At 42.7% G+C, this 25,772-nt stretch overlaps 1 protein-coding gene across 5 annotated transcripts in view; it reads right to left on the bottom strand.

Moving 5' to 3' along the window:
• Window positions 1–25,772, bottom strand: part of MYO5B (myosin VB) — a 345,830-nt gene that overhangs the window by 38,318 nt on the left and 281,740 nt on the right. For 4 of the 5 annotated variants that reach the window (XM_070743570.1, XM_070743569.1, XM_070743567.1 and 1 more), the window contains exons 28-29: window positions 17,219–17,319; window positions 4,177–4,375 (exon numbers count right to left, since the gene is read on the bottom strand). In XM_070743570.1, the coding sequence (XP_070599671.1) occupies window positions 4,177–4,375; window positions 17,219–17,319 (300 nt within the window). Of the gene's footprint in view, window positions 1–4,176; window positions 4,376–17,218; window positions 17,324–20,585; window positions 20,837–25,772 lie in introns of all 5 variants that reach the window. The other variant, XM_070743571.1, reaches the window with a different exon arrangement.

Below are 25,772 nucleotides of genomic sequence, written 5' to 3'. Positions count from 1 at the left end.
ATTGGCAGTTCTGTGTTAGCAAAAACTTCAGAAAAAAAGGATTTAGGGGTAGTGATTTCTCAAAATGGGTGAACAGTGCAGTCAGGCGGTAGGGAAAGCAAGTAGAATGCTTGGCTGCATAGTTAGAGGTATAACAAGCAGGAAGAGGGAGATTGTGATCCCGCTGTATAGAGCACTGGTGAGGCCACATTTGGAATACTGTGTTCAGTTCTGAAGACCTCACCTACAAAAAGATATGGAAACTGAACATGTCCAAAGACGGGCAACAAAAAGGGTGGAAGGTCTTAAGCATAAAACGTATCAGGAAAGACTTCATGAACTCAATCTGTATAGTCAGGAGGACAGAAGGAAAAGGGGGGACATGATCGAAACATTTAAATATGTTAAAGGGTTAAATAAGGTTCAGGAGGGAAGTGTTTTTGGCCTGGATGGCCTCCTGCAGCACTCTGCCATCCAAAATCAGGTGCGGAGGGCAAATGTGCCCCCCCCCCGTGCCTTGTTTTTGGTAGCAGAGAACACCATGGCTTAGGTGCTTTGCTATTTCCAGGCTAGCGCCTTGAGCCAGATTTAAGCACCCCGCGGGCCAAATCCATTCCATGGCCCTTGAGTTTGACACCTCTACTGTAGGTGGTAGGAAAGTCTTCTGCTCAAACCGCTAGAAAAATGTTGTAAGGAAAGCTAGGTGAGACAATGAAAACTACTTATTCGGTCAACTATCTCCCTTACCTTCTATATATGATCTATTTGTTCTGCTTTGTGTTAAGGATAATGCATAATAGATCTGTATAACCAGTGAAGGGCCGCTAGTCTTTGGCGTTACCAGTGTGCCCTCTGAGGCCGTTGCGAGTGTGGGCATGCCTGGCACATACGTGCACCCGTTGGTGCAAGATTTAGCTTTGTTTGCAGAACAAATGAAATCTTCCATGACGATGTGTGCGCAAATGAGATTTCGGTGACTTTCGCCAATACAGTGGTACCTCATGATACGAACTTAATTGGTTCCAGGAGGAGGTTCGTAAGGTGAAAAGTTCGTAAGACGAAACAATGTTTCCCATAGGAATCAATGTAAAAGCAAATAATGCGTGCAAATCCTTCAGGAAAATCCCAAACTTTAGAAGGGAGGCGAACAGAGGGCAGGGAGGAGCAGCTAAAGGGGGCGGGTGGAAGAAGCAAGGCTAGGCTAAAGGGTGAGTGGGAAGGAAGAAAGGCAAGGGGGGCGCCCCTCCCTTTTCTTTCTTCAAAATACACCCTTTCAGTGCCTCTGCAAGCAAGCTGTTCTTTGCAAAATCTTTCCTCCTCCAAGCCGCCCCCCTTTTCTTTCTTCAAAAGACACCCTTTCAGTGCCTCTGCAAGCATGCAAAATCTTTACTCCTCCAAGCTGCCCCTCCCTTTTCTTTCTTCAAAAGACACTCTTTCAGTGCCTCTGCAAGCACGCTGTTCTCCTACTTTTGTTAATGCAAAGTCTTTCCCCCTCCAAGCCGCCCCTCCCTTTTCTTTCTTCAAAAAAAGGGGGGGAAATAAACCCCTTCATCCCAGCAGCAGCGGCTTGGGTTCGTAAGGTGAAAATAGCTCGGAAGAAGAGGCAAAAAAATCTTAAACACCGGGTTCGTATCTTGAAAAGTTCGTTAGAAGAGGCGTTCGTAAGATGAGGTACCACTGTATTCAGCAAAAAACAAAATCAGCAAAAATCGCTGAAAACGTGCTCACGCGAGCATCCTCACACAAGATTTTTCCAAATCTCGCACAGGTGCATATGTGCGTGCATCAGGGACGCACGGTTACCTGTGCATCCCAGAATTTTTTTACCAGCACGGAACACCTGACTGCAACGTCTGCAGCTCACCATTGTTTAACCATAACACAGCAAGCGGTGAAGGTAGAAACCAGGAGGCTGTGAGTTCTATTCTTGCCTAGAGCATCAAGCCAGCTGAATGACCTTGGGCCACTCACTCACTCTCTCCCCCTCTCAGTCCTGCCAAGTAAGCAAGGGCAAACTACTTCTGAAATCTTTCCAAGGAAACTGCAGGGACTTGTCCAGGCAGTTGCCAGGAGCCGACTTTGATTCGAGGGGCGAAAACAAAACCAAACAAATTTCTAAACAAATACGGGTTATACGGACGGTTAGGCAATAAAAATGGGTTCAAAACAAACCTTGCAATTAGGGCATGGAAATAGATCAAATAAATAAACCACGCACTATTTTACACACCCTTGAAGGAATGAAAGGCTTTTAGTACTGAAAAGACAGCTCCATCCCAAAGGGGACTGAAATCAATAAGGGGCCCCTGCAGGCAAAGTTTCCCCATCGCCATCACTACCGGTGCGGTTGTGTGCTCAGTTCCATGTGGCCAGTGGGCAGGAGGGCACGTCTGCGGGACATTTAGCTCCTTGCATACAAAGACCTTGACTTTGTCTCAGATTGGTCTAACACCTGGCAACTTCAAGTATCAACCAGCAAATGCTCTACCCTCCACATAGGCAAAAAGAATCCAAACCTCATATATGAACTGAATAAACAAATTCTCACAGCCAACCCACACTCAGTAAAAGACCTTGGAATACTAATATCGAATGACCTAAGTGCTAAAGCCCACTGCAACAATACAGTGATCCCTCGAGTTTCGCGATCTTGATCTTTGCGAAACGCTATATCGCGATTTTTAAAAAAATATTAATTAAAAAAAAAACCACTTCCGCGTTTGGCTTCGGGAGTCAGCTGGGAAGCGGCACGGCTGTTTTAAAAGGTCGCAGCCGGCAACAATATCGCCAAAAAGGCTTCTAGAGTTGTTAACCTGATCCTACGCAGCTTCTGCTCTGGCAATCTCACACTACTCACAAGAGCCTACAAAACTTTTGCCAGACCCATTCTCGAATACAGCTCATCTGTCTGGAACCCATACCACATCTCGGACATCAACACCCTTGAAAACGTCCAAAGATGTTTCACCAGAAGAGCCCTTCACTCCTCCACTCGAAACAGAATATCCTACGAAAATAGACTAACAATCCTGGGTCTAGAAAGCTTAGAACTACAGTGCCTAAAACACGACTTAAGTATTGCCCACAAGATCATATGCTGCAATGTCCTACCGGTCAATGACTACTTCAGCTTCAACCACAACAACACAAGAGCACGCAACAGATTCAAACTTAATATTAACCGCTCCAAACTTGACTGTAAAAAATATGACTTTAACTATCGAGTTGTCGAAGCGTGGAACTCATTACCGGACTCAATTGTGTCAACCCCTAACCCCCAACATTTCTCCCTTAGTCTATCCACGACTGACCTCTCTAGGTTCCTAAGAGGTCAATAAGGGGCGTACATAAGTGCACTAGTGTGCCTTTCGTCCCCTGTCCAATTGTCTTTCCTTTCTCTCATATATCATATATATTTTCTTCCTTTCATATATTTTCTCTTCTATTTTTACATATTATCTTTATATATATTACTTCATGTCTATTCTCTTCCATATGTATTGTTTTTATTTATTTTTATTTATTCTTTGTCCAATATACAATACATATGAAAGAGAATAGACATTAAGTAATATATATAAAGATAGAAAGTAAGAAAGAAGAGAAGTAGAAGGAAAGGAGAGAAAATATATGATATATGAGATAAGGAAAGACAATTGGACAGGGGACGATAGGCACATCAGTGCACTTATGTACGCCCCTTACTGGCCTCTTAGGAACCTGGAGAGGTCAATCGTGGAGAGTCTTAGGGAGAAATGTTGGGGGCTGAGGGCTGACACCACAGAGTCCGGCAATGAGTTCCACGCTTCGACAACTCGATTGTTAAAGTCATATTTTTTACAGTCAAGTTTGGAGCGGTTAATATTAAGTTTGAATCTGTTGCGTGCTCTTGTGTTGTTGCAGTTGAAGCTGAAGTTGTGTATTGGACAAAAGAATAAACAAACAAACAAACAAACAATAGATTGTATGCACGGAAGCAAAGAAATCGCTGAAAATTGCCGAAATCTCCCCCACGCGAGCATCCTCATGCGGGATTTCGCTTGCTGCGCATGCACAGAAGCAAAATCTCGCACCGATGGGCGTGCATGTGCCTGCGACAACCCCGGAGAGTGTCCCGGTAGCAGCCGCTAAGTGGAACCCACACCTGATTATCATCCTTGGTAGAAACAACCCTGCACTTTTGCTTTCTTCCCATACCAGGTTTTCGTTGGTCAGCCGCGAGATTTCCTGCTGGATGCCAAACTCCATTTGGTCTTCCGGGGACAACTGGAGGGTCTGAAGGAAGACTTCGTGTTGTTTCTCCAGCGCTTCCTTCAAGGTCTCCATCTCGTCCTTTAGGACTTCTATTTCCTCTTCATATTCTCTTCTCTGTTCCTGGAGTTGAGCCTCAAGGAGCCTGAAGGAGGTGAGAAATGGGAAAGATGAGGACATTTGCCACTCAAATAATGTCAGGAACCTAAGGTGTGCAGAAACTGCCATGATGTCTCAAATGATGTGATGAACTGGGGCAGGGGTCGGCAAAGCGCGGCTCATGAGCCACACGCGGCTCTTTGGGCTCTCCAGGGAATGGCACTCAAGGGAATCCTGCCTGCCTCAACCAACATAGAGGCGGCACAGGGACATCCGTTTCAATAGCCCCTCTCAGAGTCCTCGGGACTCTACAAATCAAATCCAAATCCAAATCAATCAATCAATCAATCAATAAATAAATAAATAAATAAATAAATCTGAAGAGGCCAGGGGTATAACATAGAAACATAGAAGTCTGACGGCAGAAAAAGACCTCATGGTCCATCTAGTCTGCCCTTATACTATTTCCTGTATTTTATCTTAGGATGGATCTATGTTTATCCCAGGCATGTTTAAATTCAGTTACTGTGGATTTACCAACCACGTCTGCTGGAAGTTTGTTCCAAGGATCTACTACTCTTTCAGTGAAATAATATTTCCTCACGTTGCCTTTGATCTTTCCCCCAACTAACTTCAGATTGTGTCCCCTTGTTCTTGTGTTCACTTTCCTATTAAAAACACTTCCCTCCTGAACCTTATTTAACTCTTTGACATATTTAAATGTTTCGATCATGTCCCCCCTTTTCCTTCTGTCCTCCAGACTATACAGACTGAGTCCATGAAGTCTTTCTGATACGTTTTATCCTTAAGACCTTCCACCATTCTTGTAGCCCGTCTTCGGACCCGTTCAATTTTGTCAATATCTTTTTGTAGGTGAGGTCTCCAGAACTGAACACAGTACTCCAAATGTGGTCTCACCAGCGCTCTATATAAGGGGATCACAATCTCCCTCTTCCTGCTTGTTATACCTCTAGCTATGCAGCCAAGCATCCTACTTGCTTTCCCTACCGCCTGACTGCACTTTTCACGCATTTTGAGACTGTCAGAAATCACGACCCCTAAATCCTTCTCTTCTGAAGTTTTTGCTAACACAGAACTGCCAAACATTTCAAGGACATTTGCTGAGTGCCCCCAACCTACGATCTCAAAGATTAGGGGGACGTGGTCCAGATTGCAGACTTTGGAAACACTCAACCTTTGCGAGTCCTATGCTCCCTTCTCCTTCATTTAAAAAAGGTTCTCATTCCAGAAACAAAGCTTACAAAAACAAAAAAGCATGGCCTTGGATCAGATTTCTTGCGGGACCCTCTTCTGCCTCGTGTATCCCAGAGACCCATCAGGTTCCACAGAGTTGGCCTTCTCCAGGTCCCGTCAGCCAAGCAATGCTTTCTGGCAGAGCCTAGGGGAAGAGCCTTCTCTGTGGTGGCCCCGGCCCTTTGGAATCAACTCCCCCTGCAGATTTGTACTTGCCCCCACCCTCCTAGTCATTCATAAGGCCTTGAAAACACACCCCTGCTGATAGGCCTGGGGCTACTGAACTTTAACATCTACCCCGGCCCATAATTGAGTCTATTACGTATGTTAGGATGAATGTTGATGATCGATTTTTAAATGATCTGGGGTTTTAGAATAGGAGTTATTTAGATTTTATATGTTTTTAATATCAATGTTTTTTTTTCTCTTTAGAATTTTAAATGATGGATTTCTTACACATTGTATTTGTCTTATTGTAAGCCGCCCTAAGTCTCAGGAGAAATATAATTAATAGAAATATAATTTCTATAGAAATTATAGAAATATAATTAATTAATTAATTAATTTAAAGGCATCCAAGTGCATCATTTAACCTGCTTTCTTCATAGTTATCTTAATTACTTTACTTAATTACTTTACGAGTCTCCGGAGAGGGGCGGCATACAAATCCAATAAATAAATAAATAAAATAAATAAATACATCAGAATCGGTGGAGAACTGTTCTTACATGGCTCCTTGTACCACCCAACAATTGTTTCTGGGATCATTTTAACACATTTCCAGCTAAGAACAACTCTATGAATTCCCAAAGTGCTCTTTCCATACGGAAATAAAAGAGGAATGGTTTGGTTTTAAAAGAATGGATATTAAAAGGGGAATAAAAGAACAGAATGAGAAAAGCAATAAAGAAGAAACCAAGGAAATTAAAATCGTGTTTCTTTCTATGACAAAACGAAGAGGTTTTTTCCCCCTCTCCCTAAACACATGTACAGTGTGCATTTGGCAAAACGACGAATTAAGGAACAAGCTGCATTTTTCACGAGAAAAGTGGCATGGAACCACTTTGTGCATTTCTGGATCCGTCTCCACCTACTCCGATGGGGAGCATGATTCATCACCGAAAAGGTTACAGCCCTCCTTCTGCGCGCCTGAAGAATAGCTTAACATTTGGTAAACTAAATTGATTTTTAAAAGGTACCAATTACAGTTTGCCTGAAATGAAATCCCCACCGGCCACAATCCTTTTCTTCAAAGTTTTTCCATGAACCTCTTAAAAAGCTCAGTTGCTAAGAAGAACCTGTTCTCATAATTTTAGGCCCAGCCTGGCTGGTCTCTGGGTGGTACAGTGGGTGGGCCACACCACCCTCTGGAAAAGTGAAGAGGGTCATCTTGACCCTCCCCCCCGCAAAATAAAAATCCCTCCCCCCAATTTTTCCCGATTTTTCTCGACAGACCTGAAACAGTATGCTTTGAGTTTCCCATTGCATTAAAAAGTAGCTGATGCATCCTGTGGGTCAGTAATGGGTTGCAGTTGATACGGCCGGGATAGGGACTCCGGTAGCGGAAATCTATCTATCTATCTATCTATCTATCTATCTATCTATCTATCTATCTATCTATCTATCTATCTATCTATCTATCTATCTATCTATCTATCCACCTACCCATCTATCTACCTACCCACCCACCCATCCATCCATCCATCTATGCATGCATCTACCCATCTACCATCTGTCTATCCGTCCATCCATCTGTCCATCCATCTCCAGCCAGCCAGCCAGCCATTCATCTACCCATCTAACCATCTGTTTATCTGTCCATCCATCCATCCATCCATCCATCCATCCATCCATCCATCCATCTTCATCCTTCCACCCCGATTCTTCGGAGAGGGGCGGCAAACATATATAATAAATTATTAAATTATTATTATTATCTATCCATCCATCCATCCATCCATCTATACCTCTGTGGACTCAGGAAACTCGGAAATGGAGATGCACATGTGCCTGACATGGGCATGCCCGCACCTGTGTGAGATTTGGCTTCAGATTGACAGCAGAAAAAGACCTCCTGATCCATCTAGTCTGCCCTTATACTATTTCCTGTATTTTATCTTAGGATGGATATATGTTTATCCCAGGCATGTTTAAATTCAGTTACTGTGGGTTTACCAACTATGTCTGCTGGAAGTTTGTTCCCAGGATCTACTACTCTTTCAGTAAAATAATATTTTCTCATGTTGCTTTTGATCTTTCCCCCAACTGACTTCAGATTGTGCCCCCTTGTTCTTGTGTTCACTTTCCTATTAAAAACACTTCCCTCCTGGACCTTATTTAACCCTTTAACATATTTAAATGTTCCGATCATCTCCCCCCTTTCCCTTCTGTCCTCCAGACCAGTGTTTTTCAACCAGTGTGCCGTGGCACATTAGTGTGTCGCGAGACATGGTCAGGTGTGCCGCGAAGCTCAGAGAGAGAAAGAAAGCAAGAGAGAGAGAGAGAGAAAAAAAAGAGAAAGAAAGCAAGAGTGAAAGAGAAAGAAAGAGATAAAGAGCGAGTGAGCGAGAAAGAACAAGAGAGAGAGAAAGAAAGCAAGAGAGAGAGAAAGAGAACAAGAGAAAGAAAGCAAGAGAGAGAGAGAAAGAAAGCAAGAGAGAGAGAAAGAGAACAAGAGAAAGAATGCAAGAGAGAGAGAGAAAGAGAGGGAGGGAAGGAGAGAGAAAGACATAGAGGGAGGTAAGGAGGGAGAGAAAGATAGCAAAAAAGAGAGGAAGGAAGGAAGAGAAAGAAAGAGGGATGGAGAGAGAGAAAGAGGAAGGAAGGGAGAGAGAGATAATTTTTTTGTCCAAACTTTTTTTAGCCCCCCCCCCCCGCCCCGCTCAATGTGCCCCAGGGTTTCGTAAATGTAAAAAATGTGCCGCGGCTCAAAAAAGGTTGAAAATCACTGCTCCAGACTATACAGGTTGAGTTCATGAAGTCTTTCCTGATACGTTTTATGCTTTAGACCTTCCACCATTTTTGTAGCCCGTCAATTTTATCCATATCTCTTTGTAGGTGAGGTCTCCAGATCTGAACACAGTATTCCAAATGGGGTCTCACCAGCGCTCTATATAGCGGGATCACAATCTCCCTCTTCCTGCTTGTTATACCTCTAGCTATGCAGCCAAGCATTCTACTTGCTTTCCCTGCCGTGAAGTGTACCCATTTTTAGCATGAGAGAAAAGTGGGGAAATCATAGCCGACAAAGAGCAGGAAAAGAAGGAAAAACATATATATTTGACCTGGCTACTTGCTTTAGACCCTGATAGGCCAAGCCGAGTTCGCCGTCTTCATTCAGGTACCCCCAGTCCTCAGTCTTGCTAGAAAGAAAGGACAGAGGAAAGGGAAGGAAGAGGAAGACAGAAGGCGAAGACAAAAAGGAATAATCAGATGCAGATCGAAGACAGAAAGAAAGCTTCAGGCGCAAGCAAGCTGACCGATTTACAAACCTGTAAGCAGAAACCACAAACGATACTGCTACGAGCAGTTTTATTCCCAAGGTTCACATAGAGAAACTTGCTGGGGCCAACTCTCCAGGGGACAATTAAAAGCTGTATTAACAGCTTCATTCAGTTACAGTGGTTCCTCTACTTATGAACTTAATTCGTTCCGTGACCAGGTTATTAAGTAGAAAAGTTTGAAAGAAGAAGTAATTTTTTCCCATGGGAATCAACGTAAAAGCAAATAATGTGTGCGATTGGGGAAACCACGGAGAGGGTGGAGGTCCTATTTCATCCCAGGGGATCCCCGCCTTTTCAGGCCCTCTTTCCTCCCAGGAGATTCCTAGAGAGACCTCACAGAGGCTTCTCCCTGCCTTTTCCGGCCCTGTTTCCTCCCAGGGGATTCTTAGAAAGGCCCCACGGAGGCTTCTCCTTGCCTTTTCCGGCCCTGTTTCCTCCCAGGAGATTCCTAGAAAGGCCACACAGAGGCTTCTCCCTGCCTTATTCGGCCCTGTTTCCTCCCAGGGGATTCCTAAAAAGGCCCCACGGAGGCTTCTCCCCGCCTTTTCCGGCCCTGTTTCCTCCCAAGGGATTCCTAGAGAGGCCCCACGGAGGCTTCTCCCCACCTTTGCTGACCCTGTTTCCTCCCAGGAGATTCCTAGAGAGGCCCCATAGTGGCTTCTCCCTGTCTTTTCCGGCCCTGTTTCCTCCCAGGAGATTCCTAGAAAGGCCCCACAGTGGCTTCTCCTTGACTTTTCTGGTCCTGTTTCCTCCCAGGAGATTCCTAGAGAGGCCCCATGGAGGCTTCTCCCTGCCTTTGCTGACCCTGTTTCCTCCCAGGAGATTCCTAGAGAGGCCCCATGGAGGCTTCTCCCTGCCTTTGCTGACCCTGTTTCCTCCCAGGAGATTCCTAGAGAGACCTCACAGAGGCTTCTCCTCTCCTTTTCTGGTCCTCTTTCCTCCCAGGGTTGACTTTTCTTTATTTTATTCATTATTGGCCAGAGTTCTGGCAAAATTAATTTAATTTAATTTGTTGGATTGTCCCAAGATGCTTGGTCTCGGAGCAAGCTGACTCTGGTGAGTTGGCAACAGCGAGTTGGCCGTGGCAAGTTCTTCCCCTTCTGCACTCATGGATGTGTGTACTTACAGAACAGGGGTGGACTTCGACTCCCAGAATTCCTGCTTCCGAAGCAGGAATTCTGGGAGCTGGAGTCCACAAGTCATAAAAGGGCCATTGTTTCCCCACCCCTGTTTTATATCAACCACATAAAAGTTATTGCATCGAAGGAAGGTCATAGCGAAGCCAGGAGAAGCCCATTGTGAGGGCAATGCTCACTAAACGCACCATTGAAGCATTTGGAGGTAGAATCAACCCAGTAAACTTTATTGGAAAATACTTGATGTAAGTTACTGGGCTCTCTGCCAGCAGACTGCGAGAGAAAGAGCGGAGAAAGCCTGATATTATACACCTTGACAATAACATCAAAGAGGATAGATAATAGAAAGATAAGGAGGTAATGTAATCACCCTGTGTCATTTTGCCTTCCTTCGATAAGCTATTCAATTTGATAAGCTTTGATAACTTTTCAAAAAGCAAGTGCTATGGTCAGCTGGTTATTTTTTTAATTATTCAATCAAGTGTTTATGTGTGGCATCCAAAGTTTGGCATTTATTTGCCTTCTGCTTACTTTCTATTGACTTTTCCATATCATTTTATACTGGTAGTCCTCGCTTAATGACTGGTTGATTAGCGCCATTCAAAGTTAAGATGGATCTCTAGTGTTGGTCATCACCTATAAAGCCCTTCATGGCACCGGACCAGGGTATCTACGAGACCGCCTTCTGCCGCACGAATCCCAGTTAGGTCCCACAGAGTGGGCCTTCTCCGGGTCCCGTCAACAAAACAATGTCGTTTGGCGGGGCCCAGGGGAAGAGCCTTCTCTGTGGCGTCCCCGACCCTCTGGAACCAACTCCCCCCGGAGATTAGAATTGCCCCCCCCTCCTCACCTTTTGCAAGCTCCTAAAAAACCCACCTCTGCCATCAGGCATGGGGGAATTGAGATATTCTTTCCCCCTAAGCCTTTACAATTTATGCATGGTATGATTGTTTGTATGTATGTTTGGTTTTAGAATTAAGGTTTTTTTAGCTGTTTTGTATTGGATTTACATGCTGTTTTTATTCTGTTGTTAGCCGCCCTGAGTCTGCGGAGAGGGGCGGCATACAAATCCAATAAATAATAATAATAATAATAATAATAATAATAATAATAATAATAATAATCTCCCCAGAGTTGCTTATAACCCATGTTTGAAGTTCTGATGGCCGCACTGCTATTGCAGTCAAGGGATTACATTTTGGGTGTTTGGAAACTGGTTTGCCTTTACAGCCATTTGCAGCATCCTGAAGCCATATACCTCCAATTCTTGGCTCATTTTTTAACTTGGTTCTGGCTTTTACTTTCAGAATCTGCCAAAAATTGAGACAGCCCTCAAATTATGACCACAGTTAAGCCCAAAATTTCCAGAGTTGTGGTGAATAACAAAAAAGAGCTAAAGCTCCCATCCTGTTTTGTGGATTAGGGTTTCCTAGGGAAAAAACTGTGAAGAAAAAAAAATAAGCTGGAAATAAATTATAAAATGAATGTCACATGTACCCTGTCCAGAAACAGAGAGGCTCCTGCAAACAACTTGGGAGAAATAACTTGAATCTCCCCTCTAATGGCATGGAACTAGGAAAGCCTTTAAACATTACAAAGCAGTGATTGTTAAGCCTAAGTACTCAACTGCTTGAACCAGGTACTGCAGATCAATTTGGGCTATCAAGCAATAAGGCTTGGCAGGAGGGTTCGTGAGCAGGCTGCAAAAATCAGAATTGCAGATTTGCCTCTCCTATTGTTTGCAAAAATCCTCTCCTAAAATTCCCAGTCTGTAAAGCAGTGTTTTTCAACCAGTGTGCCACAGAATATGGTCAGGTGTGCCGTGAGAGAGGAGAGAGAAAGAGAGAGGGAGAGAAAGAAAGCAAGAAAAAGAGAAAGAGAGTGAGAGAGAAAGAAAGAAAGAAAGAAAGAGAAAGAGAGAAAGAAAGCAAGAGAGAAAAAGAAAGCAAGAGAGAGAAAGAAAGAAAGAAAGAGAGAAAGAAAGAGAGAGAGACATAGAGAGAGACAGAGAGAGGGAGAAAAAAAGAGGGGGAGCGAGAAAGAGAGAGAAAGAAAGCGAGAAAGAGAGAGCGAGTGAGAGAGAGAGAGCAAAAGAAAGCGAGAGAGAAAGAAAGCGAGAGAAAGAAAGCAAGAGAGAGAGAAGGAGAGGAAGGGAGAGAGAGAGAAATGGGAGGAAAAAGGGGAGAAAAAAAGAGAAATGAGAAAATGATTGAGGCAGAGTGAGAGGGAAGAGAGAGAAACAAAAGAGAGAGAGAAGTGACTCTTGATTTAAAGCATATGATAAAAAGCACCCAAAGAATAAGAGAGGAAAAACCCCCTGCCCTCACCTGTTTTTGGAAAGAATAAGAGAGAAAAAAACCCCAGCCCTCACACAATGGGGGGATAATATGTACTGTCTTAGATTGTCATTTTGGTTGGTGGTGTGCCCCAGGATTTTGTAAATGTAAAAAATGTGCCGCAGCTCAAAAAAGGTTGACAATCACTGCTCTAAAGAAACTGACTTAAGGAGGGTACCATTAGTACGGAATTCAACAAGCTTGGCCTCTATTAAATAAATTGGAAAAATGGTTAATGTTTCCATTGATCAAGGAAGAACTTCCTGCTGGAGGCGTACTCCTTAAATCTTTTCTTTTAAATGGAAATTGCCTTGCCTTTTATGAGATGACCTCACACAGAAGTTCATTTGCATCTTTTTAGACTGTGGGAGATGAGAGGCTAGCAGGGGGCCCCATGCAGTAAATAAAATTGTTTTAAAGGACCGAAATCCATTCTGCCTTAAATATCAAGCTGTTCAGTTCCATTCCAAATGAAAGTCTAATGGCAATAGCACTTAGACTTATATACTGTACTGCTTCACAGGGCTTTAGAGCCTTCTCTAAGCAATTTACAGAATCAGCATTTTATTTATTTATCTATCTATCTATCTATCTATCTATCTATCTATCTATCTATCTATCTATCTATCAGATTTGTATGCCGCCCCTCTCCGCAGACTCGGGGCGGCTAACAGCAATAATAATACAATGTAAACAAATCCAATATTTAAGTTAGTTTAAAACCCCAATTTAGAAACCAATCATACATACTGACATACCATGCATAAATTTTATAAGCCGAGGGGGAGGGAAAGTCTCAATTCCCCCATGCCTGACGACAGAGGTGGGTTTTAAGGAGCTTACGAAAGGCAAGGAAGGTGGGGGCAACTCTGATATCTGGGGGGAGTTGGTTCCAAAGGGTTGGGGCCGCCACAGAGAAGGCTCTTCCCCTGGGTTCTGCCAAACGACATTGTTTAGTTGACGGGTCCCGGAGAAGGCCAACTCTGTGGGACCTAACTGGTCGCTGGGATTCGTGCGGCAGAAGGCGATCCTGGAGATAACCTAGTCCAGTGCCATTTTCAAATTTTGCACCCAACAATCCTCATTTTGCTGACTTCAGAAGGATGGAAGGCTGAGTCAACCTTGAGCTGGCGGGAATCGAACTCTTGAATGGCTGCAAGCAGGCAGTCAGCAGAAGTAGCCTGCAGTACTGTATTCTAACCACTGTGCTACCACGGCTCTTTTAAGATAGACAAGTCCAGCAACTGCCAAATAAGTCTGTAGTGGTTAGAGTGCAGTACCGCAAGCTATTTCTGCTGATCACCAGCTGCCAGTAGTTTGGCAGATCAAATCTCACCACTGGCTCAAGGTTGACTCAGCCTTCCATCCTTCCGAGGTCGGTAAAATGAGGACCCAGAATGTTGGGGGCAATATGCTGATTCTGTAAACCGCTTAGAGAGGGCTGTAAAGCCCCGTGAAGCGGTATATAAGTCTAAATGCTATTGCTAAATATCTTCAGAGTTGACCAAGATAACTATAACAGTCACTCATGCCCTCATCACCTCGAGGCTCGACTGCTGTAATGCTCTCTACATGGGGCTACCTTTGAAGAATGTTCGGAAACTTCAGATCGTGCAGAATGCAGCTGCGAGAGCAATCATAGGCTTTCCCAGATATGCTCATGTCACACCAACACTCCGCAGTCTGCATTGGTTGCCGATCAGTTTCCGGTCACAATTCAAAGTGTTAGTTATGACCTATAAAGCCCTTCATGGCATCGGACCAGAATATCTCCAGGACTGCCTTCTGCCGCATGAATCCCAGCGACCAATTAGGTCCCACAGAGTTGGCCTTCTCCGGGTCCCGTCGACTAAGCAATGTCATCTGGCGGGACCCAGGGGAAGAGCCTTCTCTGTGGCAGCCCCGACCCTCTGGAATCAACTCCCCCAGGAGATTAGGACTGCCCCCACCCTCCTTGCCTTTCGCAAACTCTTAAAAACCCAACTCTGCTGCCAGGCATGGGGAAATTGATTCCCCCTGGCCGTTCCGTTTTATGTATGGTTTGTTTGGGGTGTATGATTGTTTTTATATTAAGGGTTTTAACTGTTTATTAATCATTGGATTTGTACTGTGCTTTGCTGTTGTGAGCTGCTCCAAGTCTCTGGAGAGGGGTGGCATACAAATCTAATAAATAATAATGATAATAATGATAATGATAAAAATGTGTGATCAAGAAGGAAGGAGAATTATAGGCCAACAAAAGAAAAATACACAAGGGAATGGTTAACATTTACAGAGAAGAAATGGCTAGGGACAATTGTACCTATAGATTTGTTTTGTTGATACCCCAAACAACAATTAAAAGAATGCTAACTGAAACTTCTCCATTTGAAGTAGTAACTACGGATGTTTTTCAGGAAAAATTTCTAGGTTTTGTCGTTTTCAAGATTCTAGGAAGATTCTTGCTTCAGAAACAGCTAACTTTCAATGGCACTAATTTTGATGACAGAGAGGGAGAGGAAGAGGGGGGGAAAGAGAGAGAGAGAGAGAGAAGGAGAGAGAGAAAGGGAGGGGGGGAGATTGAGAGGAATCTAGTGGTTAAGATACCAGGCTAGTTCTGAACTGAAGAAGGTTCTTGGATGAAAAGCAAAATGGCTTCAAGGGAGAAAAAACCCAAGAAAGTCCAGTTGTCTTTTGAAAAGCACTTGTGGTGCACTCAAATTTGTACGCTCTTCTCCACAATGAGATTTGAAAATATAGTGTTCCCTCGATTTTCGCGGGTTCGAACTTCGCGAATAGCCTATACCACGGTTTTTCAAAAAAAATTAATTAAAAAATACTTCGCCGTTTTTTTCTTATACCACGGTTTTTCCCACCCAATGACATTATATGTCATGGCCAAACTAATAATTTTTGCAAATAAATAACAAAAAAAATAATTATTGATAATAAATAATTATGTTTATAAATATCAGGATCATTAAGTGTCTTATTCAATGGTGAGTACCAGTAATAATGGTGAGTAAATGGCTGTTAAGGGAATGGGAAATGGTAATTTAAGGGTTTAAAGTGTTAAGGGAAGGCTTGTGATACTGTCCATAGCCAAAAATGGTGTATTTACTTCCGCATCTCTACTTCGTGGAAATTCGACTTTCGCGGGCTGTCTCAGAACGCATCCCCCACGGAAATCGAGGGAACACTGTAATTCATTTCCTCTTGAAATTTAGGAGGGCTGCCTGATACTGCAAAACAATTCTCCAGAGGTTCCTTGCAGCACATGAAGATTACGATGCGAAGGCATGTCTTCAAGAAATATAAGTCCACAAATATTGTAAATGCTCCAACACTGGAGGTTTTTAAGAAGAGATTGGATAACCATTTGTCTGAAGTGATGTAGAGTATCCTGCCTAAGCAGGGGGCTGGACTTGAGGACCTCCAAGGTCCCTTCCAACTCTGTGGTTCTATTCTAAACAGGCATGCCACATTTAGCCTAGACCAGGGATAGGCAAAGTTGGCTCTTCTATGACTTATGGACTTCAACTCCCAGAATTCCTGAGCCAATCATGCCATCTCAGGAATTCTGGGAGTTGAAGTCCATATAGCATAGAAGAGCCAACTTTGTCTATCCCTGGTCTAGATCAGTGATGGTGAACCTTTTTTTCTTCGGGTGCTGGAAGAGAGTGTGTGCATGCTATCGCGCATGCACAAGTGCCCACACCCATAATTCAATGCCCGGGGAGGACGAAAACAGACTCCCCAGAGGCCCCCACTCCCCAGAGGCCCTCTGGAGGCCAGAATATGTTCCCCAACTTCTGATGGGCCTAGTAAGCTCGTGTTTCACCCTCCCCGGGCTCCAAAGGCTTCCATGGAACCAGGGGAGGGTAAAAACGTCCTTCCCTTTCCCTCTGGAAGCTCTCTGGAAGCCAAAACTCCCTTCCAGAGCCTCGTTATGAACCCAAAATCCGGGTCCCGTATACTAAGCAATGTTATCTGGCGGGACCCAGGGAAAGAGCCTTCTCTGTGGCGGCCCCGACCCTCTGGAATCAACTCCCTCCGGAGATTAGGACTGCCCCCACCCTCCTTGCCTTTCACAAACTCTTAAAAACCCAACTCTGCCACCAGGTATGGGGAAATTGATTCCCCCTGGCCGTTCCGTTTTATGTATGGTTTGTTTGGGGTGTATGATTGTTTTTATATTAAGGGTTTTAACTGTTTTTTAATCATTGGATTTGTACTTTGCTGTTGTGAGCCGCTCCGAGTCTCTGGAGAGGGGTGGCATACAAATCAAATAATAATGATAATGATGATAATGATGATAATGATAATGATAATGATGATAATAATGATAATAATGATAATAATGATAATAATGATAATAATGATAATAATGATAATAATGATAATAATGATAATAATGATAATAATGATAATAATGATAATAATGATAATAATGATAATAATGATAATAATGATAATAATGATAATAATAATGATAATGATAAAAATGTGTGAGCAAGAAGGAAGGAGAATTATAGAATTATATCTTCAAGTTGTCAAGGTTGGGAAACACTGCACTATGGTGACACTCCTTCCAATTAATTTAAAGAGTTTAAATGTGTTTAAAGAGACCCCAATTCTAATTTTTCTGGCCTTTCATAATGGATAGATCAAGACAGCTTACCGATTAGTTTCACACATTCCTTGGTAGGCCTCAATGGCGTCTTCTGTATCCATATGTTTATCGCTATTGGGCCAGCTGGTTTGCGTCGAGAAACTTGATTCCTTTAAAAAAAGTCAAAAAGATCAATATTTTGCCTCATAAAATTATTCCTATTTTTCATAAGATGTTGATTGTGCATGCACTAATTTGGGTTTGCAAGCACATGTATCACAGCCACAAAATACATGAAAACCAACAGAAAGTTAACAGAAAAAGCTCACGTCATACAACCTAAAGTAAGTTAAAGAAAAAGAGAGAGAGAGATGGTGGGGATTACAAATATCCAAATGTCTACATAATTTATTTTTGGTTTAATTCTCTTCCCTTTCCTCTGAAGAATCCTGAATTTTAAAGAGAGCAGTGAGGATTCTCTGTTGAAATATACCAAATAATTCATTTCACAAACTCATTGCTCCCAAATTTAGGACAGGGAATAAATAAGATACTAACATAAAACCAATGTGTTTGCCGGTTTACAAAGAAGAAATCAGTGATATAACAACACTGGGATTTAAGAATAAATGTTTCATGTCCAGTTGTGTCTAAAACAGTGTTTCCCAACCTTGGCAACTTGAAGATATTTGGACTTCAACTCCCAGAATTCCCCAGCCAGCGTTCACTGGCTGGGGAATTCTGGGACTTGAAGTCCAAATATCTTCAAGTTGTCAAGGTTGGGAAACACTGGTCTAAAAAGACATTTTACAATAATTATGTAGCTAGCATGGCTATAAGCCAAAGGTGCATGGAACATTGTTACTTTTCCACCAAAGTGGTACCTATTTATCTACTTGCAAGTGCATGCTTTCAAACTACCAGGTGGGCAGGAGTTGGGAAAGGAATCAGATCTCAAACACAGGCGGCCAGCTTTCCAGCGGAACAGGCTAAATATCTTTAGCCACTTAGCCATCCCACCCCCTTCTAGGAGGGCTTAAAACTGAGAGTGAAATGGAGAAAATTATAAAGTTCATTGCAGTACTGGAGGAAATATACCAGGTATAGCCAAAGTCATCCTCAGAAAATTAGTACAGTGATACCTCGTCTTACAAACTTAATTGGTTCCGGGACGAGGTCTTTAATGTTTCCCATAGGAATCAATGGAAAAGCGATTAATGCGTGCAAGCCCAAAATTCACCCCTTTTGCCAGCCGAAGTGCCCGTTTTTGCACTGCTGGGATTCCCCTGAGGCTCCCCTCCATGGGAAACCCCACCTTCTGTGTTTTTGCGATGCTGCAGAGGAATCCCAGCAGGGGAATCCCAGCATCACAAAAACTAGCGCTTCGTTGGCAATGGAAGTCCAGAGGTGGGGTTTCCCAGCGAGGGGAGCCCCAGCGAAATCACAGCATCGCAAAATCACCAAAGTCCTCGAAACCCAACCTCCGGACCTCTATGTTTTTGCGATGCTGCGATTTCCCTGAGGTTCCCCTCACTGGGAAACCCCACCTCCGGACTTCCGTTGCCAGCGAAGCACCCCTTTTTGCGCTGCTGGGATTCCCCTGCTGGGATTCCCCTGCACCATCACAAAAATACGGAAGTCTGGAGGTGGAGTTTCCCATGGAGGGGAGCCTCAGGGGAATCCCGGCAGCGCAAAAAGAGGTGCTTCGCTGGCAACGGAATTCCGGAGGCGGGGCATCCCAGTGGCAGTGGCTTGGGTTTGTAAGGTGAAAATAGTTTGTAAGAAAAGGCAAAAAAATCTTAAACCCCGGGTTTGTATCTCAAAAAGTTTGTATGACGAGGCGTTTGTAAGACGAGGTACCACTGTATTTATTTATTTGTTTATTAGATTTGTATGCCGCCCCTCTCCGTAGACTCGGGGTGGCTCACAGCAATAAGAAACAATATATAACAAATTTGTATTAGTTCAGTTGTTGCAGATAGAGGAAAAATGATACTTGGGCAGAATTTTATTGGTGTAGCTTATATTTCTTCCTCCTCTATTCTCCTTTTTTTTTTTTTTTTAAAAACCAAACAAATCCTGAGATGCAACTCTAAAGAAGAAATTGTGTTGTTCTGTAAAGTAATCCAAATATTAACTCTGCCCATTAATCACAATGAGGACAATCTCTCAGAGTAGCCAAAAGCTTTAGAAAATGAAAACTGTCAACGCAAATACTGTGGAACAGTGTGCTGCTTATAATTTAGGAGAAGGATTAACTTTGATATTGCCTTCGGATAAAGCCTAAGGATAGGCAAATCAATTAACACCCATTTCATTTTCTTAACCGCATTAGCATTATTTTTCAATTAACAAAATGTTAACATTTGTGTGTGTGTGTTTGTGTGTGTGTATAGATCTGTCTGTCTGTCCATCTCTTTATCCAAAGTGACTTTGGATGACTTTAAACACATATTTACAGATGATAGATAGATAGATAGATAGATAGATAGATAGATAGATAGATAGATAGATAGATAGATGATAGATAGATAGACAGAGACAGACAGATAGATAGATAGATAGATAGATAGATAGATGATCGATAGAGATAGATAGATAGATGATAGATAGATAGATAGATAGATAGAGATAGATAGATAGATAGATAGATAGATAGATGATAGATAGAGATAGATAGAGATAGATAGATAGATAGATGATAGATAGAGATAGATAGATTAGATAGATAGATAGATGATAGATAGATAGATATATAGTATAGATGATAGATAGAGATAGATGAGATAGATAGATAGATGATAGATAGAGATAGATAGAGATAGATAGATAGATGGATAGATGATACATAGATATATAGTATAGATGATAGATAGAGATAGATAGATAGATAGAGATAGATAGATAGATAGATAGATAGAGATAGATAGATAGATATATAGTATAGATGATAGATAGAGATAGATAGATTAGATAGATGATAGATAGAGATAGATAGATAGAGATAGATAGATGGATAGATGATAGATAGATAGATAGATAGATAGATAGATAGTATAGATGATAGATAGATAGATAGATAGATAGTATAGATGATAGATAGATAGATAGATAGATAGATAGATAGATGATAGATAGATAGACAGACAGACAGACAGACAGACAGACAGACGGACAGACAGACAGACAGACAAATAAATAAATCTCCGTAGACATTTTTTCTGCATGTCAAAATCGGCATCGTTTTCCAGCTTACAGATTTTAAACCAGAAGTTTCCCTCCTTCTCTCTCTTTCTCTCTCTCGGATAATTGCTTAAAAAAAAGTGAACAATGAAGCTTCTAAGCAACGTCAGCTTTGTAGTTTTTACTAAAACAACGTGCGCGCAACAGCCGGTGACACGAATGCAGAGGGAGGTGAGTTGCACGCGCTTCCGTCTCTTTCGTTACCATATTTCTGCCTGTGTCTTTTTGCCGGGCTGCTCTTATTATCTGGGTCCTGAGAATGAGCACCTCTTCCTTGCGTACTTCCAGCTCTTCACTGACTGACTTGAGCTGATTCAGGAGTAGGTTGTAGGTGTCACGAACGTCATTGGAAGAATTGTTTTGGACTACGCCATCCACAACAGCCTTCCTGAGTTCGTTCAGGTCATTTTTCAGTTTCTTGTTCTCACATTCTAACTCTTGCCTCTATTAAAAAGGATAGTTGAAACAAGTGATTCCCGTTTCTGTTCTGTCGGGCTCTCTGGTAGAATCCTCCCAAAAATGCACAGATACAATTTCAGACACACACAGGTTTGAAAATTCAAAACAATGTTCTTTATAATGAAAATTCACTTAAACTAAGCCCGAGATGGAAGAAGTAGTAGAAAATATATATAAGATAAAGAACACAAGAATTAGAGAGATGAGAAGGAAAATCTTACACAAATGGTACTTCACGCCAGTAAAACTAGCACACTTCCAGAGGAAAGGGAAAGGAAACTGCTGGCATGGTTGATGTTGTGATTCCGTCTGAGGCCCCTCAGGGAACGGCTGACCCTCTGCCGGCTCTCTGCTCAGAGGGGGAGGATGAGGAACAGGGAACGGCTGACCCTCTGCCGGCTCTCTGCTCCGGGGGGGGGGGAGGATGAGGAATAGGAGGGAGAGGAGGAGGAGGTTCAGGCAGACGAGGAGGAGGAATCTCAGCCCGAGGGGGAGCTCTCCCCAGCAAGCAGCCTGGATTCTTTAGATGACCAGGCACAAGGAATAATAGATTTCCGGCAGAGAAGGGCAATCCAACGAAGGGGACAATTAGCCAGGTACTTCAAGCACTGAATGGGCAACAGCTGGGTTTGGGTGTGGTGCTCTCCGGAAAGGCTAAAAAGGCAGACCCACCCTTCCTGGTTTGTGGAGAATTATCTTTGGGAGTCGTGAGACCTGGCTGTGATCTTTGGCGTCTTGGAATTCTGGCTTGTGACTTTGAATACTGAAACCTTGAGGGGAAAAGGTGGGTGTGCCAGCAAGAGGTCTGCTGTGAAGGCTCATAGCCTGCCTGTGGGGAAGAACAGGTTTTCCTCTGTGTTTATTTTCACATTATAAAGTGCTTTTGTTTCTACCAGCATGTCTGGCTGCTTTTTCCAGTTGGTGCTGAAGTCTGGGGGCACCCAGACAGAACAGTTGCCAAATAAAAGGAGTTTTTATGCATATGCTCTGGGAATGTGTTGAAGTTCAAAAATTTTGGAAGGAAGTACAGAATGAAATTAACAATATGCTAAACATTAATTGGATAATCACGGAAGAATTAGCAACACTAGTTAAACATGGGGAATCACGAGAATTTAGAGAAATCAAAACAGCAGCCTTGGAAAGTGCACAAGCAGTAGTGGTATTAGGGTGGAAGGACAGCAATAAATGGACAATCCAGAATTGGTACTGGTACATGGTGGACCACATTCACTTTGAAATTACGGAATCAAGATTAATTAACTGTGATGAAAATAAATTGGAGAAGCTGATGGCACGATGGAATAAGGTGAAAGATTATATCTTACGTAGAATATATGATGACAATGTGAAAAATAAACTTCAATCACTCTTTGTAATGTAAAGAAATGTAAACCGGAGCCAAGGAAGAAATTGGAATTTACTGTAAATAACTGAACCCCCTAAATGGTGGAGGGGTTATTGGTGTTGGGCACTTTTTCTTTAAGTTTTTTGTTTGTTTGTTGTGATAAAATTTAATTAAAAAATTTATTTTAAAAAAACCCTTAAACTAAGCCCTCTTTTTGTATTGCAAAGAGCCCTTGTCTCCGAACAAACTGGTAATTTGTACAAGTTCCTTATCAGTTCTGTGATACTTAGCTTGCAGCTGTGATGCAATTCACAGTCCTTTTTCTTTGACAAAGTGACACACACTTTGCTCTGGGTTAGTTTCAAAGCGGGGAAAAATCAGCACACAAAAGGTCAAAGTCAGCAAAGCAGTCATGAAACACAACGATCAGATAATCCTCCACAATGGCCAAACCCACAGGCTGCTATTTATAGCAGCCTCACTAATGACCACAGCCCCATCCAACCACAGGTGGCCTCATTTTCTTTGATAATAATCTCTCAGTTGTTGCTGCCTATGCATCGCTCTCCTCATGCGTGGCTGTATCATTAACTCTTGTTCTGAATCCAAGGAAGAGCTAGATAATTGATCTCCTTCTGAGCTGTCTGCCACACTCTCCTCCTCCCTGTCACTCATGTCTTCTTGGTCAGAGGAGCCTTCCTCAGCAGATTCCACCGAGGGCAAAACAGGACTGCAGCATGTGGATGTCTCCCCCACATCCACAGTCCTTGGGGCAGGAGCTGGGCCAGAACTAACCACAACAGTTTCCATACATTTTTATAACTAATGGTGAGCGGTTGTGTTTAGAAACATAGAAACATAGAAGATTGAGGGCAGAAAAAGACCTCATGGTCCATCTAGTCCAGTGTTTCCCAACATTGGCAACTTGAAGATATTTGGACTTCAACTCCCAGAATTCTCCAGCCAGCAAATGATGGCTGGGGAATTCTGGGAGTTGAAGTCCATATATCTTCAAGTTGCCAAGGTTGGAAAACACTGATCTAGTCTGCCTTTATACTATTTCCTGTATTTTATCTTAGGATGGATATATGTTTATCCCGGGCATGCTTAAATTCAGTTACTGTGGATTTACCAACCACGTCTGCTGGAAGTTTGTTCCAAGCATCTACTACTCTTTAGGTAAAATAACATTTTCTCATGTTGCTTCTGATCTTTCCCCCAAGTAACCTCAGATTGTGCTCCCTTGTTCTTGTGTTCACTTTTCTATTAAAAAACACTTCCCTCCTGAACTTTATTAACCATTTAACATATTTAAATGTTTCCATCATGTCCCCCCCCCCTTTCCCTTCTGTCCTACAAACTATACAAGTCCATTCATCATTTAAATATGAATTAGCTCACCTAAGTCCCAGGCAAAAAACATCAAGCAGAGAATGTCTTCTATTGAGGTACAAATCATGGTTTTAAAGCCTTGTTCAATCACGCCCCCAGTTTAACATCTCTTCCATTGAACGATGTTGAAACCCCACACCCAATTATCCCAAATCCTTTGCCTTTATACTGCCTGGAAGTGACATCACACCCCAAAGAGGCTAAGGCTGTAAACTAATACCTTTTACTATGCAACTCCTCTCGCCTTCTGAGCAATCTCCTATAGCGAGGGTCTATCCACTGACTTTCCACTCTAATGTCTTCTTCATCCTCTGACTGGGACCACTCCCCCATTGTCATATCAGCTCCCTCTAGTGGTTCCTCGGGGTCACGCAGGTCACTTTCTGCCTCACTCTGCTTCAGCTGGCAACTTTCAGTAAAGTAATATTTTCTCACGTTGCTTCTGACCTTTCCCACAATTAACCTCAGATTGTGTCCCCTTGTTCTTGTATTCACTTTCCTATTAAAAACAGTTCCCTCCTGAACCTTATTTAACCCTTTAACATATTTAAATGTTTCGATCATGTCCCCCCCTTTCACTTCTGTCCTGCAGACAGAAGACAGATTGAGTTTAAGTTTTTGAAAAAAAAACACACAACAAAAATGGTCAACTAGATCAGTGTTTCCCAGCCTTGGCAACTTGAAGATATCTGGACTTCAAGTCCCAGAATTCCCTGGCTGGGGAATTCTGGGAGTTGAAGTCCAGATATCTTCAAGTTGCCAAGGTTGGGAAACACTGAGCTAGATGCACAGAGCTGGATGATAAATCTCAAAGACAGATAGGGGAAGCACATGTAAATTAACATTTCAGTTCCTCTCCATTTCTTGGAGTTACCAGCTGGTCAAACAAAGCCGGCGGGGAGAATACACCAACCCCACCAAATGCAAGGGGCAGATTTATTTCCCAAGTGAGCTGGTCTGCTGCTGTTTTGAGTGGGCAGTAGTGAGAACAACACAACATTCAGAAGAATCCACTGGTGATCACCATCGGAAAGTACAAAAAAGAAAAAAAAAAGAAAAAAAATTCGAGCTCTTAAAAGTCACTGTAGTTTGCATTTGCACAGAGCCAGAAGGAAACCTTTGGATATTGAGTTTTTGTCTTTCCTTCTCTTAATATGGACACTCTTGAGAAATTGCTCTCAACTGCATTAATTACCCTGTTTTGCCCTCAATGGACTGGGTTTTTTTCCCCCTAGGATTGAGAAAAACTAACCTAATTGACCCTCCCTTGTTTGGGGAAGCAAGTGAGATCCAGATGTGCCCAGAAATCAAAAGGAAAAACACGCAACAGATTTCATGACTGATCGATTTTACATCATAGCTTGTTAGGGAGACTATAAAAGAAAATCAAAGAAAAGGATTTGGGATGGCAAGCCATTCCACTGTTCAATTGTTCTCACTGCCAGGAAATTCCTCCTTGGTTCTAAGTTACTTCTCTCCTTGTTTAGTTTCCACCCATTGCTTCTTGTCGTACACTCAGGTGTTTTGGAGAATAGGTTGACTCCTTCTTCTTTATAGCAGCCCCTTAGATATTGGAAGACTGCCATCATGTCTCCCCTGGTCCTTCTTTTCATTAAACTAGCCATGCCCAATTCCTGCAACCACTCTTCATATGTTTTAGCCTCTTGTCCCCTAATAATCTTTGTTGCTCTTCTCTGCACTTTTTCTAGAGTCTCATCATCCTTTTTGCATCGTGGCGACCAAAACTGGATGCAGTATTACAAGTGTGGCCTTTACAAGACCTTATAAAGTGGTATTAACACTTCAGGTGATCTTGATTCTATCCCTCTGTTAATGCAGCCTAGAACTGTGTTGGCCTTTTTGGCAGCTGCTGCACACGGCTGGCTCCTATTTAAATGGTTGTCCACTAGGAATCCAAGATGTCTCTCACAGTTACTATTGCTGAGCAAGGTACCACATATACTGTACCAGTGCATTTTGTTTTTCTCGCCTATATGTAGAACCTTACTTTATTCTCCATTGGATTTCATTTTGTTATATAGCGCCAGTGATGGGCTCCTACGGGAACGGTCAGGAACGCAGTTCCGGTAGCAAACTTTGGAGCTCCACCCCAGAGCACCCAATTTGCACTGAAAGATGTTGAAACAAAATGCATAAGCCACGCCCACAGTGTGGTAGTGA

The sequence above is a fragment of the Erythrolamprus reginae genome, chromosome 2 (assembly GCF_031021105.1).
Source record: "Erythrolamprus reginae isolate rEryReg1 chromosome 2, rEryReg1.hap1, whole genome shotgun sequence".
Taxonomy (NCBI): domain Eukaryota; kingdom Metazoa; phylum Chordata; class Lepidosauria; order Squamata; family Dipsadidae; genus Erythrolamprus; species Erythrolamprus reginae.
Note: the sequence above shows the minus strand (reverse complement) of the source record. Positions and strands in the feature narration are given on the sequence as shown.